This window comes from Enhydra lutris, unplaced genomic scaffold (assembly GCF_002288905.1).
Source record: "Enhydra lutris kenyoni isolate GAN:26980312 unplaced genomic scaffold, ASM228890v2 scaffoldscaffold80, whole genome shotgun sequence".
NCBI lineage: Eukaryota > Metazoa > Chordata > Mammalia > Carnivora > Mustelidae > Enhydra > Enhydra lutris.
In genome coordinates this window covers 4,401,564-4,419,180 of record NW_019154164.1, presented here as the reverse complement: position 1 = coordinate 4,419,180, position 17,617 = coordinate 4,401,564, and the positions used below count along the sequence as shown (strand labels likewise).

The following is a 17,617-nucleotide window of genomic DNA, read 5'->3' as shown; positions in this document are numbered from 1 at the left end:
CAGGAGCTGTAGGAGACAACCTCAGTTACAAGTGGGAACTTTGTAAATTTTTGGAGTGGGGAGTTTAGAGAACAAAACCAGGGGAAACACAGAAGTAAATGAGGGGGGTCCTCTATCTCTTGCAATGGAAGATGAGCTCTAGGTATGTCCCACAGGATCCTCCCACTGAATCCATCTCTAACCACGTGAATGCTCCCTAAGTCAACCCTGCTATAGGACAGTATCTAGAGCCCACATCTTGGGCATATGGCTTCCTTGTCTGTTTTCTCTTTTTGATACAGAACCTGCTCATCATCTTGGCTATAGATCTCCTATTTTTAAATGAGGACATTTTCATCATGGTGCCTCCCCTTGGGTTAAGACAGAAAATCAGAGCCTCTTCCTTTGACCAAACATTCCGGTGGCCCTGAAGGCATGAGTTTCCTCATGCCTAATAATCACTGGGGTGGAAGGAGTACAGAGGAGTCATCACAGCCATTGCCCAGTCTCAAAGCAGAACTGTGACAACTCTCAGACGGGTGGATACCTTTTTACTTACAGAAATATGCTGTATAGAGGCTAAAATTCTCTTTAGTCCTTTATACTAGGATTGAACAGCCACTGTGTCCCAAAGTTCATCATTTTACCAAACTACATTCTTCTCTGCTATGATTGAAGGTTTAACCTTCAACCTGTTTACTCTTGTTTTATCTTCAATATAAAGAATAGCTGGTCTGCATTCCAGTTCAATATGGCAGGGAGAGACCAGGTGAGAACTCCTTGCTCTTTTCCCACCAAAGAGTGAGGGGAGAAATGGAAAACTCACAGTTTTATTTAAAAAAATAAGTAAATTAACAAGTGGATGAGTGAGTAAATAAATAAATACAACTTTAAAACTGCAAAATCAGGCTCAGAAACAAAAAGAAACTCCTTGAAAAATAAAACACAGAAGGAAAAATAAAGAGATAAACAGGGGCCAAAGCCATGTGGTCCACTGGCACCTGGGACTGGATACAGATAGCTGGGCAAGAACTATGGACTCCAAGTGGCTTCTCATGTAAAGGTGAGAACTAGGACCACACTCCTCACATGTAAATAGGGGCTGACATAATTCTGCCCAACTGCAGCTAAAATCCCAGTCCAAGACCATTATCAGGGACTAACACTGTACAAGAAAACAGAGGTAGAAATTGACCATCCAAGCAAGAGGGAGCCCAAGCTGAGACACTAATACATGACCTGGTTAAGAGCTAAGTGACTTACATGGCCTAGAAACAAACTTCCCCCCAAGAAGGAAGGACATATGCAAGAGAACCCCCCAATACACACACAGACAAAGAGCTTTTAAACAAAGATTTTAGAAAAGAAGGAGAAACTAACAACTAAGAAAAGCTGTCAAGAAACCAGTAAAAGTGAGAATTCATACCTGAAAAATATATAGACATGGAAACAATCTAAAATGGACTCTAAATAAATAATTCAATACCTTAAAGAAATAAAGAAAATAAGAAGATCCCAAGAAACACCGGTTTATAAAATAGCAATATAGAGATTTAAAAATGAATCTAAAAATGTGGGGGGAAATACAGTTATTGAAAATAAAAGAAGAAACAGAACAAAACAGATGGCCTAAATAGAAGGCGTGAAAAAGCTTGAGAAAGAATTCATGAATTGGAGGACAGAACTAAAGTAATATATCGTTACGGGGAGTGTACCAAGATGGAAAATACAAAGGAGGCATTTAGAGACACAGGATATAGGTGCCTGGGTGGCCATCAGCTAAGCATCTGATGCTTGGTTTCAGCTCAGGTCAGGAGATCAAGCCCCACATCAGGCTCCATGTTCAGCATGGAATCTGCTTAAGTTTCTCTCTCCCTCTCTCTCTGCCCCTCCCTGCCATGCTCCTTCTCTCTCTTTCTAAAATAGATCTTTTAAAAAAGAGAGACACAGAGGATAAATTAAATGAGCTGCAAAAACGTATACCAAAGGCAACTTTAAGAACGAGGAAAAAAGAGGGGCAAGATGTAGTTTTCAGAAAAATAATGAGTAAAACTGAAGAGAAATTAGTCCATTGGCTGAAAAAATCATGTACTAAGCAGGCTAAATGAAAATAAATTACACATCTATTTACTTCATCATGTGCACCAAAGAAAAAGAGGAAAAGTTAAAAGCTAGAAGAAGGAGAAAACAAGTTACCTACAAAGGAACTACAATCAAACAGTAGATTTCTTATCCGCAAATGGAGGAAGTCCACAGACTTATTTGTTAGTTTCTTCTAAGTGCTAAGGGCAAACAAGCATGCCCCTATAATTTTATACCCAGCCAAATTATCACTCAAGGATGGGGGCAAAATAAAGACATTTTGCATATAAGGATTAGGAAACTTTGGTACCATTGCTCACAGAAAGAACTGGCAAAAGTTATAGTTAACAAGAAGGAAAATGAACTCACAAGGAAGTCACTTTCAAGAACAAGAAGGAAAAGAAAATGAATGGTTATTTCTATACTCCATAAAATGGGGTTTCTAAGTCTTACAATTTTCTCTTTTCTGCTATTTCTGATTTCAATTCCTTTAACACTTGATTTTTCACTCAAAGGAACTGCTGGCTTATATTTTCTCTTTTTCTCAATACTTGCTTCTGTAGCTGGTATAGGTGATGGCTGTATTGCACTCTACACTCTTCCATTCTGTGCTTTGGGTCTGGGTCATGCCTCAACTTCCTCCACAGGGAACAACAATGTCTACATAGTTTAGATAAATTCCTATGGCATTAGACCACTGTTGGAGACTTCCAGGGGGTAAAGAAGTGGAAAAAATCTCCAGATTGGCCTTTTAAACCAGAAATTTCTCTCCCACCCACCAAACCCTTCCTCTGTAATCCAGTTTAAGTAGAAAAGCAAGGAAACACATATAATAATAGTCAGCCTCATTTGGGGATTTATTCCAGAAGCCAACTTTCAGTTAAATCTTATGCCACATCAGCCTCTTACATTTGAAGCATATATTATCATTACTAACATTCAAAATGATAAACGTGTGACATGACATGATCTTTTGTCATCTGGGAAAGACTCCCCCGTGTTCATCAGAGTATATATACTGAGGTAGGAAAGTATAGTTCACAAAGGTAGTGACCAAAATGGTTTGGGGGCTTCTTCATTAAATACCTCCATTCCTGTAACTAAAATGTTAACTGAATTTTCATTGAACCATATTCTTAGCCCCATTCTTAACATTGCTGCCCGGACACTTTTGGTTACTCTCTTCTAAGTTCCGAAGGTTCCTTACTATTTAAAAAAAAGCACCACCTATGCCCTAGACTAGTGGTTTTTCATGTTTTTAGGGTCATGTACACCCCCTTTACAAATATCAATAAAGCTATGGATTCTCTCTAAAGGAATTTACACATATACATAGTTACACCAGAAACAAAATAATTTTAAAGGGTTCACTGACCCCATAAAGCCCACCCACAGACTCCTACTCCAGAACGTCCATCCTAGAGGGAAATAGGATCAGCTTACAGGACTATGAGGCTTCTAATGCCCAGAACCCGAGGCTGTCACTTAGCTTTTTCTAGGACTGCTGTCCAGCCCACAGGCATTCTCTTAATCATTCCATGCTTGTATGCCTCTGGTGTGGGAGCCAGGCCCCAGTCAGATGTGAACAAAGTGTCACTGAGGGAGCCCCTGCCTCAGACAAACACCCTAGCCACAAACCCTCAAAGTAGACATCCTAACAGCCTCGTGAAACAGTCTCTGCTTGCCTTCCCCTTAGATTAGCTCTTAACAATGTGTACATAATAACTGTGCAGTCTGAAGGCGGTGACTTTTTAGCAGGCAGGCAGCTTTATATTGTCATAAACCTCACTGGTTCAGCTCCTTTGATTTATGCAATCCAAGCACTAATTGCTTGAGACACGTGCCGCCATGCTACAACTCCCCTGGTGCCCACTGCCCATGGTATGAAGAGGCTGTTTATGGCCCAAACTCTCTGGGCCACGATGCCCTTCCCCCCAACTGACAGCCACCTTCAAATGATTAAAAGCCCAATGAAAACCTGTTACTGGGTACCCAATAACTTATTAGAACCTAGAATGGGCCTTGCTTGGGCTATAAACAATATTTAGGGGCCAGCGTGGGCTGCCTGAAAGTGTCCTATTGTTATTCCTGTCTGGAAGTTTCCCTTCTGGGGAATTAGGCAGATGGAGTGGATTGGGGGGAAGGAGGGAGGAAGGCGAGCCCCAGCTGGGAAAGAAAGAGGTGATCTGGTTTACCTGGGCAGCGCGGGCAGCACAGATGAGGAATATGCACGGGGGAAAGGCAATGGAGGCTTGGACATCTGACTCGGCTGCAGAGCACATTCCCATTCTGGAAGAGAAGGCAAACTATGAAAAAAAAAATTAAGTTCTTTCAGAAGTTACCTGCACCCTTGCCGGTTTGGGGAACAGTCATGCAGAGACTTACCCAGACAGTGAATGATGCATTCCCAAGAAGCTGAAAGAAATCAGAATTTTCTTCCCTTTTCTCATCACTAGCACCTCTGCTGGGTTGGTTGATAGCTTACTGGCATATTTTTCTAAACCTGGGGTCACTCTTGCTCCAGTTTTCAAAGCCTCCCTCCAACTGTGGAAGGCCCTTCCTGGTCCACCTTTGTGGTGTTTCCACCATTTCTGGTTCTAGCCACACATCCACAGGAGCCTGGTCTAATTACAGGATCACCTGCCCAAGGCCACAGAAGGGAAGGAATAATGAGCGATGGGTCCCGTGAGCTGCTAGCCACCCCTGGGCAAGGACACATCGCTGGCACATGGGTCCTGGATTCCATATAACTCTGCCTTGGTACAGCAGGCTGGGTGCCTTCTCTCCTCACTTCCTGTTTCTGTCATAGGCTTTCTGAACACAAGCTAGGCTTTGGAATTGAGCTGATTACCTAGCATGCCTGGGTGGGATGACTGGGTCCCTGCCCAACTTACAATTAAAAGATTCCTAGCTCTGACAGCTCTCTACCATGGCTAGATCAAAGGAAAGCTTTGGAAATCAACGTTGCATTAGCATTTCCATGCATAATTCATTCCAAGCAGGAGTGACTTGTATCTATCATGCTTTTGTGGGGGAAGAGGGTGACAAAGAGGATGGGGAAAGAGAAGATGCTTACTGTCGACCCTGGGATCTTATTAACATTCTCATTGCCCCACAGACGGCAAAGCTTAGCCCCCAAGGATTAGCTCTCCATTTCCAATGTGTTGGCTCAAGAATCTGACACAACCATGTCATACCAGACAGCTAATCAGTCCCCAGATGCTCTATTTAATACCTGCCCTAGCCATTTAAAGACGCAGGCTTCTTTTATCCAAGGCTGAATAACCTTACCATAAACCTCTTTCTTTTCTCATGGAGTTTCTAGAATACGTTTTCAGAGTGTTGCATTTGGAAACACCACAAAGCCTCCTTCTTTGTCACACTCCTCAGAGCCAAGTGGTATCATCTTGAAGTGAAATCACCAAGCATATGAGAAACCACTCCTTCTGGCTGAGGCCTACACTGATGCCTCCTTAATGCCTTAAACTGAATTCTGTTCTAGACTTAACAGATGAATAAAAATAATAGCTGTAATCATAGCACAGATGAAGCTGCGGACAGCAGTTAGTATCTCTTGAATGGTGGCTGTGACCAAGCACAGTTTTTGGTGACTGAAACGCATTAGTGAATTTAATCCTTACCACAATCCTATGAAATACATAATATCATTATCCCATTTTAAAGAAAAAGAAGCTGAAGAGATCTCAGAGAATTTAGGTAACTTGTCCAGTGTAACATGGCTCCTAGGCAGCAGATCCAGGGTCAGAAATATGGTCTGCCTTGACTCCAGAGCCCAGTAGCCTTTTAACATTACTTCCTACTGCCTGAAGGTTAGGTTTCCACATTCTTCAAATTCGAAAAGTCCAATTTTTTACTTAACTGGCAAAAGAATCCGGCATGCAAGTGACTGCTTCTGTACTACCTGGGCACTCAGGAAGAGTTACAATTCTTCCACAAGGTCTCAAGTGAGAGGCTGGTCATGAAGATTCTTTCCATATGCTGGGAGTTCTCTATTCTCAAGGCCTAGTACAAGCCTTCCTTACCCAATTGGTTCTCTACCAGGGGTTCTTTTGCTCCCCAAGCAACTTTGGCCATGTCTTGGGACATTTTTGGTCATCACAACTGGGACAGGTGCTATTGGTTTCTAGAGGGCAGAGGCCAGGGGTGCTGCTAAAGATCCTACAATGTATGTGACAGCTCCCACAACAAGGAATAATCTGTTCCTGAATGTCAATAGAGCAAAGGTTGAAAAACCCTGGCCTAATACAAGATGGTAGAGGCTTATTCAGAAAGATGGACCACAGCTGTGTTCCTGGATCAAGGCCATGGAACGAAGATGAGAGCACTTCCTTTTGCCTATTGCAAAGATGACAATAAGTGTCCAAACGCCCTTCTGACTATCTAGTCAGGAGCCAAGGCCAAGCCAAGAGAACACTAATGGTCACCAGGTACAGGCCAATGTTCTGCGGCCTCAATCCTAATTACCACTACTGGCCCAGACAACATCAAATACGCTCTCCCAATGAACTGGTATATGATCTGTCCTAATCTCTTTTTTAAAGACCAGCCTTGAAAATGATCTTCAAAAATGATTTTGTCATATAACCCAGGCATTACATTGAGTTCTATTTCCCCTCTCACGCTATCAAACTATTATTCTATCTTCTCCCACCATGGCCCATATCTTTTGGCTAGGAGACCATAAATATCTGTCCATAGCAAATACCTAGAGATCCCACAAAAAATCCAGCCAAACGGCAACAAGAGGAAAAAGTCAGGAGACCTTTATTTATCCTTACAAGCTACTTCTCCCTAACTTCTTTTAGGCTTTCACCACCCCTGATTCCTGGCCATCCAGGCACTGGAAGGACCTCTTCATGCCGAGGAGCAAACTGGGTATCACACTGTACCTCTGAGCAGATGCAGTTGACACAGTAAACCAACCCATAAGGTTCCAGGTAAGGATGCCATCTCTCTCCCACTCTGTACTTCTTGTCTTGAAACACACAGTATGTCTCTGAATCTGTGAGGAAGAAGATGAAGAATATGCCTGTTAGACACCATGGACAAAGTCATAAATTCCATAGGCAATCGCACTTTCCATCTGTTTTTGTGTTACGTCAAGAGCAGAGGCATAGAGAATGTTTCCAGAACCCCTCCTATGGGCTCAGTGTTTCACATTCTGCACTTATTCAATCCTACGATAATCTGGTACAGTTAGGCAGCACTGATAGTCTTGTTTCACAGATGAGGGAAATCAAGTCACACAACCAGTAAGTAACTGACAGGAGATTAAAAACCCAGCTTTGCCCATGTGAAGCCAAGATCTGGGTTACTGCTCTGTTACAATGGTAAGATAAGGGAGCATGCTGTGTGTCCTTCTGGAAAATGCTGTGCTCCCTTGCTGAGGAAAAGCAAGCTCAGGTCTGAAATGCTGATCTAACTTTCTCAGAGCTGCCCAGAGATGGTGTAGGAGTCATGAACTAAGCATATTGTATTAAGTTCTTATAAATGGCTTTTGCCCATGCATGCTAATATCATCCAATCATGAAGCAAATGTTGGGGCACCCAACTCTTGGTCAGGCCCTCCGCTGACTGCTGGGAATAGAATGGTGAGCTAAAAGACCCCCAGTCTTTGCTCTCATTCAACTTACAGATTTTTCTTACTTAAACTACTTTCATTTTACTCAAAAGCAATGCCTCCTGCCCCTTTGATAAGGAGCAATGTTGATAGGCACAGCTTATCTTGTGCTACAATTCCTTCAGCATACTATGTTACTTGCATGTCTTTACACGTCTTATTTCTCCATTAAAGTAAAAGTTCCTCAAAATCTCAGCTTATCACACAGTTCAGCACATCGTGACCAATAAACGTAATCAATTAGCAAATGACTGGTCAATGAATTTCCAAACTATGTGATTTGCCTTTGAATCCCCTCCGCATCTCACCTACTTCCCACCACACAAGGTCAAAGCAAACTAAGACTCATCTTGTAGCAAACACATTCATTTTCTCCACTCTCCAGTGCACATTTCTCTGATGACCAAAATTTTAAAATAAAGAAAAGGCAGCTAAGCAAGAATCTGAGAGATGTATTTTTAAAAGATTTTATTTATTTATCTGAGAGAGAGAGAATGAGAGTGGGAGGGGCAGAGGGAGAATCAGACCCCCACTAAGGAGGGAGCCTGATGTAGGGCTCAATCCCAGGACTCTGGGATCATGATCCCAGCCAAAGACTGACACTTAACTGATTGAGCCACCCAGGCGCCCCAAGGGAGAAGATATTTCCAAAAAATAAAGAATTAAGATTGGGAACACTTTCTCATCATTTAAATTAGTAAGTAAAGGACCAACCAATCCAGCAGAAAAATGATCTATTCCTCCAGGACATGAATAACAATTTGGGGGAAGAAGAAATGGCAAACAGGCAATAAACATGAAAAGATGTTCAACCTCACTAGTAATCAGAGATTCAGATTAAAACTACATTAAGATCATTGTCTCAAGTCACTTACTGCTTTAAAGACCCTCAATGATTTTTTTTTTCAGCTACCTGCAAGATAAATTCCAATTTACTTTTCAAATCTTGATTTCCAACTTCTTCAGAATGATGAGCTGGGAGTCAGAAAATCTGGGTTTGAATTCCTTTTTTTTTTTATTGTGTTATGTTAGTCACCATATAGTACATCATTAGTTTTTGATGTAGTGCTCCATGATTCATGGATTGCATATAACACCCAGTGCTCCATGCAATCTGTGCCCTCCTTAATACCCACCACCAGGCTCACCCCATCCCCCACCATCCTCCCTTCTAAAACCCTCAGTTGGTTTCCCAGTATCCATGGTCTCTAATGGTTCGTCTCCCACTCTGATTTCTCCCCCTTCATTTTTCCCTTCTCCTAATGTCCTCCATGTTATTCTTTATGTTCCACAAATAAGTGAAACTCTAACCAGCTCTAGCTGTGTGACATTGGGCAAGTCATTGAAACTGTCAATCTTAAAAAATAAAATAAAATAAAAATAGGGGTGCAGGGTGGCTCAGTCAGTTAAGAAACTGACTCTTAATTTTGGCTCAGGTCATGATCTCAAGGTCATAGTATCAAGCCCCACATCGAGCTCTGCACTCAGCGTGGAGTCTGCTTAAGATTCTCTCTCTCCTTCTCCCTCAGTCTTCAAAAAACAATAATAAAAAAATTAAAACATAAAAAATAAAAATAAAAAAAATAAACTGTCAATCTTAACTTTCAATTCCTGTGAAATACAGATTTTCTATTTCTCAAGGAGAGTTTGGAGGATTAAATGAAATTCTCTGTAAATTACAGAGTACTGCAAAGGGGAACCTAGGTGGTTCAATCATTAAGCATCTGCTTTCAGATTGGGTCATGATCCCAGGGTCCTGGGATCGAGCCCCACATCAGGCTCTCTGCTCAGCAGGGAGCCTGCTTCCCTCTCTCTCTCTCTCTCTGCCTGCCTCTCTGCTCAGTGGAAAGCCTGCTTCTACCTCTCCCACTGTCCATGCTTGTGTTCCCTCTCTCTGTGTGTCTTTCTTTGTCAACTAACTAAATAAAATCTTTAAAAAAAATAAAGTATTGGGGCGCCTGGGTGGCTCAGTGGATTAAAGCCTCTGCCTTCGGCTCAGGTCATGATCCCAGGGTCCTGGGATTGAGCCCCACATCGGGCTCTCTGCTCAGCAGGGAGCCTGCTTCCCTTCCTCTCTCTGCCTGCCTCTCTGCCTACCTGCGATCTCTGTCTGTCAAATAAATAAATAAAATCTTTAAAAAAAATAAAATAAAGTACTGTAAAATGTAGAGCATTATTTTGTATCAATTATTTTCTTTTTAGAAAAGAAATACATACTTAACGTAGAAAACTGGAAAACATTCACAAAGTTCCAAAAAGAACAAAATAAAAATATAAACGTGTATATATGAAAATCATTATACACAATTCCAGCAAGAGACAACCACTTGTAATATACTGGTAACTTACAAATAGCCTGTGGGTTGAAGAAAAAAATCAAAAGGGAAATTAAAAAATAGTTTGTACTAAATGAAAATAAAAACACAGCATATCAAAACCATTGGGATTCAGCTAAAGAAGTACTTAAAGGGAAATTTTTATCACTAAAGTACCTATGTTAGAAAGGGTGGAAAGTCTCAAACCAAGAAACTAGAAAATGTAGAGCAAAATGAACCAAAAGCAAACAGAAGAAAGGAATAATAAAGAAGTCAGTGAAATTGAAGATAGAAAATCAATGGAAAAAAAAATCAGTGAGACCAAATCTGTTTTCAACAAAATCAATAAAATTGATTAACATCTTACAAAAGTAGCAAGGATAAAAAGAGAGAAGATGCAAACTCCCAATATTAGAGACAACAGAGAGCATTTTAAAGAGTAATAGCAAAGAATATTATGAATAACTTTATGCCACTTAAGTTAGCAATCTAGATGAAAGAGATGAATTCTTTGAATGACACAAATTACCAAAGCTCAATGTAGAAGATATAAATAACCTGAATATTCTTATATACATTTATTTATTTATTTATTTATTTGAGAGAGAGAGAGAGAGAGACCTCACAGAGGGAGGGGCAGAGAGAAAGAATCTAAAGCAGACTCCCTACTGAGTGCATAGCCCAACATGAGGCTCGATCTCATGACCCAGAGATCATGACCTGAGCTGAAATCGAGGGTTAGAGGCTAAATGACTAAGCCATCCAGATGCCCCTTTTATATCTTTTTTTAAAAATATTTTATTTATTTATTTGACAGAGATCACAAGTAGGCAGAAAGGCAGGCAGAGAGAGAGGAGGAAGCAGGTTCCCTGCTGAGCAGAGAGCCCGACATGGGACTCGATCCCAGGACCCTGAGATCATGACTTGAGCAGAAGGTAGACGCTTTAACCCACTGAGCCACCCAGGTGCTCCCCCCTTTTATATCTTTTAAAGAACTTGAATCTGTAGTTAAAATTTTGTCACAAAGAAAACTTCAGAGCCAGATGGCTTCACTGGTGAATTCTATCAAACATTCTACCAAACATTTCAGAAAAAAAAAATCAAGAGGAGGGATTGCTTCCCAACTAAATCATTGATGTAGGCATGACACTGACATGAAAACAAGATAAAAGTTATTACAAGGACAAAAATAGTACTATAGACCAATATCCCACCTGAACATAGATGCAAACATTCTCGATAAAATTCCAGTAAATTAAACCCAACTATATATATCTATATATGTATATCTATAGATATCTATAGATATCTATATCTATCTATCTATCTATCTATCTATCTATATCTATATATATATATATAAATGATCCATCCATGTTGATACAAAAGTTATTCATCCTTTCTGATGGAGGCATAATACTCCATAGAATATATGGACCACATCTTCTTTATCCATTTGTCCGTTGAAGGGCATCTTGGTTCTTTCCACAGTTTGGCGACCATGGCCATTGCTGCTACGAACATTGGGGTACAGATGGCCCTTCTTTTCACTACATCTGTATCTTTGGGGTAAATACCCAATAGTGCAATTGCAGGGTCATAGGGTAGCTCTATTTTAAATTTCTCAAGGAATCTCCCCACTGTTTTCCAAAGTGGCTGCACCAACTTGCATTCCCACCAACAGTGTAAGAGGGTTCACTGTTGGGAACTGGGGAATTTGGAAGGGGAGTTGAACCATGAGAGACTGTGGACTCTGAGGATCTAACTGAGGGTTTTGGAGGGGAGCGGGGTGGAAGGTTGGGTGAGCCTGGTGGTGGGTATTGTGGAGGGCACGTATTGCATGGAGCACTAGGTGTGGTGCATAAACCATGAATTCTGGAACACTAAAAAGAAATTTAAAAAATAAAAAAATAAATAAAAAGGATGATACTTTATGAGCAAGTGGGATTTATCCTGAAAGTTAAAGGTTAATTCAACATTCACAGTTCAATCAACTCAACTCACCATATCAACAAACTGGACAAGAAGAATCATATAATCATTACAAGAGATGCCAAAAAAGCATCTGACAGAATTCTACATCCATGTGTGACAGAAACTCTCAGGAAAGCAGAAAAGGACCTTCCTTAACCTAATAAGGACATTTTTTTAAAAAGCCCTACAGTTAGCATCATACTTAATGGAAGAAAACAATGCTTTCTCCCTAAGATCAGGAGTTATGGAAGGATGTCTGTTCCACCACTTTGGAGATCCTACTCAGTGAAATCAGGTAAGAAAGAGAAGGAAAAGGCTTACATATTAGAGAATAAAACACAAAACTGTTATAGATGGTATGACTGTCTACAAAGAAAAATCCCAAAGAATAGATTGAGTTACTATAAATAGTAACAGAATTTAAGCAAGATTACAGATTACAAGGCCAATATAAAAAAGACTATCACATTTATATATTCTATAAAGAACAATTACAAATTGAAATTTGAAAAAGTACCATTTGCAATAGCTCCCCCTAAACATAGAAATACCAAAGTATCTAACAAAATGTGTGCCAGATCCCTACTCAGAAACCTACAAAACAATGATAAAAGAAACAAAAGAAGGCCTTAAAAAATGGAGAGGTATGCCTTGTTTGTGGACTGGAAGTCACAATATTGTGGAAATGTCAATTCCCCCCAAAGTGACATAGATTTAATGAAACCCAAAACCAAATATTATCAGGATATTTTTGTAAAAATTCATACTCTCATTCAAAAGTTTATATGGAAAGGTAAAGTAGTAGAATAGCCAAAACAATTCTGACAAAGTAATATTTGGGAGGACATATATGGTGTGATTTCATGACTTAATGTAAAATTATATTTTTCAAGGCAATATGTTTTTGGCAAATTTTAGACAAATATATCAATAGAACAGAATGATGAGTCAAAAAATAGACCCACACTTAACACAGTCAATTGATTTTCAACAAAGGTGCAAAGACCATTCAATGAAGAAACAGTATTCTCTTCAACAAATGCTTCTGAAACATTTGTACAGTCATATACAAAACAAGAACTAAAATAAATCTGTAACTCAGACCATATACAAAAAATTAATCCAGGATGGATCATAGACTTCCGTGTAAACTTTAATATCTTTAAACATCTAGAAGAAAATGTTGAAGGCTATCTTGGTGTTATTGGGTTAGGCAAAGACTTCTGAGATATGACACCAAAACCATAATCCATAAAAGAAATTTAAAATAGGACCTTGGCAAAATTAAGAACTTCTGCCTTTGAAAGAGTGGTAAGGGATGCTTGGGTGGCTCAATCGGTTAAACGTCTGACTTTGGCTCAGGTCATGACCTCAGGGTCATGGGATCCAGTGCCATGTAGGCTCCCTGCTCAGCAGGGAATCTGCTTGTCTTTTTCTCTCTGTCCCTCCCCCTGATTGTTCTCTCTCTCTCTCTCTCTCTCTCTCAAATAAAATCTTTTAAGGGGCACCTGGGGGGCTCAGTGGGTTAAAGCCTCTGCCTTCGGCTCAGGTCATGATCCCAGGGTCCTGGGATCAAGTCCCACATCCAGCTCTCTGCTCAGCAGGGAGCCTGCTTCCCTCTCTCTCACTGCCTGCCTCTCTGCCTACTTGTGATCTGTCTCTCTGTCAAATAAATAAATAAAATCTTTTTAAAAAATCTTTTAAAAAACAGTGTAGAGAATAGAAAGTAAAGCCATGGGATGAGAGAAATTATTTACAAATCATATTTCTGATAAAAGACTTTTATCCAGAATACATAAAGAAATCTCAAAACTTGAAGATAAAGAAGAATCCAATTTTTACAAAATGGGAATATAATTTGAACAGACACTTTACCAAAGAAGGTTTACAGGTATCAAACATATAATTAACCAGCAGGAAAATGCAAATTGAAACCATTTTCATGGTTTCATCATGAAACCATCACAGTGGCTAAACTCAAAAAAACCTAACCATAATAAGTGCTGGTGAGGATGCGAAGCAACTGGAATTCCCCTTTGGTGGAAACGTAAAAGAGTACAGCCATGCTGGAAACAAGTTGACAGTTTCTTATAAAGTTATGCAGAATGTTTACTATACAACCCAACAATCTCACTCCTAGGTGTTTTTCCAAGTGAAATGAGAACATACATGCAGTTCACGAGAACTCTGGCCCTTTCATCCGCTGATGCAGGTTTAATAAAGTTGTTGGTGAAATATTATTGATCAAATGTCATTAACCTGCATGTAAATTGTCCCCAAACCCTGCTAACATCTACATCAATAAAATGTTCATCATAACTGAATAAAAAAACATATTCACACAAAAACCCGTACCTACATGTTTAGAATGGCTCTTTTCATGGTCCCCCAAACCTAAAACCACCTCAAATGTCCTCCAACTGATGAATTTATAAACATCCACACAATGGAATATTAGCAATAAAAAGAAATGAACATAGATGAATCTCAAAGGCATTATGCCAGACTCAAAGTCCCATATGATATAATTCTACTTCTTTTCATTCTGGAAAAGGCAAAACTATAAGGACAGAAAACAGATCCATAGTTACCAAGGACTGGGGTGGGGGAAGAATTTTAACTGCAAAGGGGCAGAGAGGACATCTGTTGGGTGATGGAGTCATTTTTCTATCTTGATTACAGTGGTGCTTACATGGCAGAATGCTTGTGTCAAAACTCACAAAACTGTACCCTACAGAAAGGGTGAGTTTTGTTGCATGTAAACTATACCTTAATAAAACAATTTAAAAAACAGAGAAAAGAAAAATCACATATAATCCCCCTACCAGAAGATAACCACTTTTAACATTCTAGAAAGGTCATGCCCATTTTTTTCCTTTTTCAAATTAACAGACTTTGTTTCTTACAGCTGTTTGAGGTTTACCAAAACATTAAGCAGGAAGTACAGGGTTCCCATATATCCTCTCTTGACCCCACCCCCAAATATCTTGTTATTGACATCTTCAGTTAAGTGTGGTACATTTGTTACAATTAATGGACCACTAGTGAGATATTAACATTAACTAAAGCACATGAACATGTACTTTGTTTTGCACCATGATATGTGTTATGACAAATGTATAATGATACATATCCACAAAGGAATAATTTCAGCACCCTAAATATCCCCTGTATTTTGCCTTCTCATCTCCTCCCTCTTCTGCCCCCTGTCCTGAAAATCACCGATTCCTTTTTTTTTTTTTTACTGTCTTTATAGTTTTGTCTTTTCAAGATGTCATATAGTTGGAATCATAGGGTGTGACATCTCTTTAAACTTGCTTCTTTCACTTAGAACTATGCATTTAAGGTTCCTCCCTACATTTTCATTACTTGACAGCTCATTTATTCTGTCACTGACCAATATTCTGTTATATGAACGTACAGCTTATTTATCAATTCACCTATTGGAGGACATCTTGGTGGCTTCCCATTATTGGAAATGGGGAGTAAATCTGCTATAAATGCTTGTGTGCAAGTTTCGTGTGGACATGTTTTCAACTCACTTAGATAATGCCTAGGAGTATGGCTGCTGGATCACATAGTATGGCAATGTTTAGCTTTGTAGGAAACTGCCCAATGGTCTCCCAACATGACTATACCATTTTACATTCCCACCAGCCGCCAAAGACAGTTCCTGTTGTCCACACCTTCACCAGGATTTGGTGTCCTCTGTATGTCTGGTATCAGCCATTCTAATAGGTGTGTTGATTTAATTGGTAATTTCCTAATGACATACAATGTGGAGCATCTATTCACGCACTTATTTGCCACCTGTATGTCTTCTTTGGTGAGATGTCTGGTTAACTCTTGGCCTATCTTTTAATTGCATAGGTCATTTCCTATTCTTTCTTGTGTGAGATTTAAAGGGTTCTTTGTATATTTTGGATACAAGTCCTCTATCAGATAAGTGTTTTGCAAATATTTTCCCTCAGTCTGCGGCTTGTCATTTCATGCCCTCAACAGTGTCTCTTGCAGAGCAGAAGTTTTTACTTTTAATGAAGTCCAATTTATCAATTTTTTCTTTCATGGAGCATGTTTTTTCTGTTGTATCTAAAAGCTCACTACCAAACCTGAGATCACCTAGATTTTCTCCTATGTTATCTTTTAGAAGTTTTATACTTAATGTATTTTATATTTAGACCTTTGATCCATTTTGAGTTATTTTTGTGAAAGGTTTAAGGTCAGTGTCTACATTCTTTTTTTTTTTCTTTTTTTTTTTTTTTTTTTTTGCATGGGGATGTCTTGTTGTTGTCCTGACACAATTTGTTGAAAAGATTGTCCTTTTTCCAATGAAATGTCACTGCTCCTTTCATCAGAGATCGGTTTGCCATGTTTGTGTGGGTCTTTTTCTGGGCTCTCTATTATGTTCCATTGATCTATTTATCTCTTTTTTCAACAACATGATGCTGTCATAATTATTGTAGATTTATAGCAAGTCTCAAAGTTGGGTAGTGGCAGTCCTCCAACTTTATTGTTCTTCAGTGTTGTGTTAGAAATTCCGGGTCTTTTGCCTTTTCATGGAAGCTTTAGAGTCACTTTATTTCCACGGAGTAAGTTGCTGGGATTTTGATTGGTATTATACTGAATCTATGGATCAAGTTGGACGAACTGGTATCTTGATAATATTGGGTTTTCCTATCCATGAGCATGGAATATCTTTCCATTTATTTGATTCCTTTCCTGAGAATTTTGAAGTTTTCCTTAGAGAGATCTTGTACACATTTTGCCAAATTTATACCTAAGTATTTTCATTTCTTGGTATTAATGTAAATGGAATTGTGTTTTTTAATTACAAATTCCAATTGTTCATTGCTGGTATATAAGAAAGCAATTGATTTTTATATATTAACCTTGTGTCCTTCAACCTTGCTATAATCGCTTATTAATTTGGGGAGGGGTTTTTTAAATTGATTCTTTAGGACTTTTTACAGGTAAACATGTCATCTGTAAACAAAGGTAGTTTTATTTCTTCCTTTCAAACCTTTACACCCTTTGTTTCCATTTCCCATTTTAATGCATTAGCTATGACTGCAAGTACAATGTTGAATTAGAGTAGTCAAAGGAGACATCATTGCCTTGTTCCTGATCTTAGGGGGAAAACACCTAGTTTCTCTCCATTGAGTGTGGTGTTAACTATAGTTTTTTTTTGTAGATGTTCTTTATGAAGTTGATGAAATTCCCCTCTATTTCTAGTTTGCTAGATAGTGGTGGATTTTGTCAAATGCTTCTATGCATCTAGTGCTATAATCATGTGATTTTTCTTCTTTAGCCTGTTGGTGTGATGGATTACATTAATTGATTTTTGAATGCTGGAACAGATTTGCATGCCTGGAATAAATTCTCCATCTTGTGGATTTTTCATACATTGTTGAATTTAACTTGCTAACATTTTGCTGAGGATTTTTGCATAAGAGATATTGACCTGTAGTTTTCCTTTCTTGTAATCTCTCTTCCTGGTTTTGATATCAGGGTAATGTTGGTTAGGTAGTATTCTTTCTGCTTCTATCTTCTTCCTCTTCTTCTTCTTCTTCTTCTTTTTAAAGATTTTATTTATTTATTTGACAGAGAGAGATCACAAGCAGGCAGA

At 39.2% G+C, this 17,617-nt stretch overlaps 1 protein-coding gene across 6 annotated transcripts in view; it reads right to left on the bottom strand.

The window, feature by feature from the left end:
- The window catches only part of LOC111160958 (chordin like 1), a 116,444-nt gene that overhangs the window by 78,960 nt on the left and 19,867 nt on the right, over nucleotides 1-17,617 (bottom strand). For all 6 annotated transcript variants that reach the window (XM_022524360.1, XM_022524362.1, XM_022524365.1 and 3 more), the window contains exons 3-4: nucleotides 6,972-7,084; nucleotides 4,257-4,350 (exon numbers count right to left, since the gene is read on the bottom strand). In XM_022524360.1, the coding sequence (XP_022380068.1) occupies nucleotides 4,257-4,350; nucleotides 6,972-7,084 (207 nt within the window). The remainder of the gene's footprint in view (nucleotides 1-4,256; nucleotides 4,351-6,971; nucleotides 7,085-17,617) is intronic.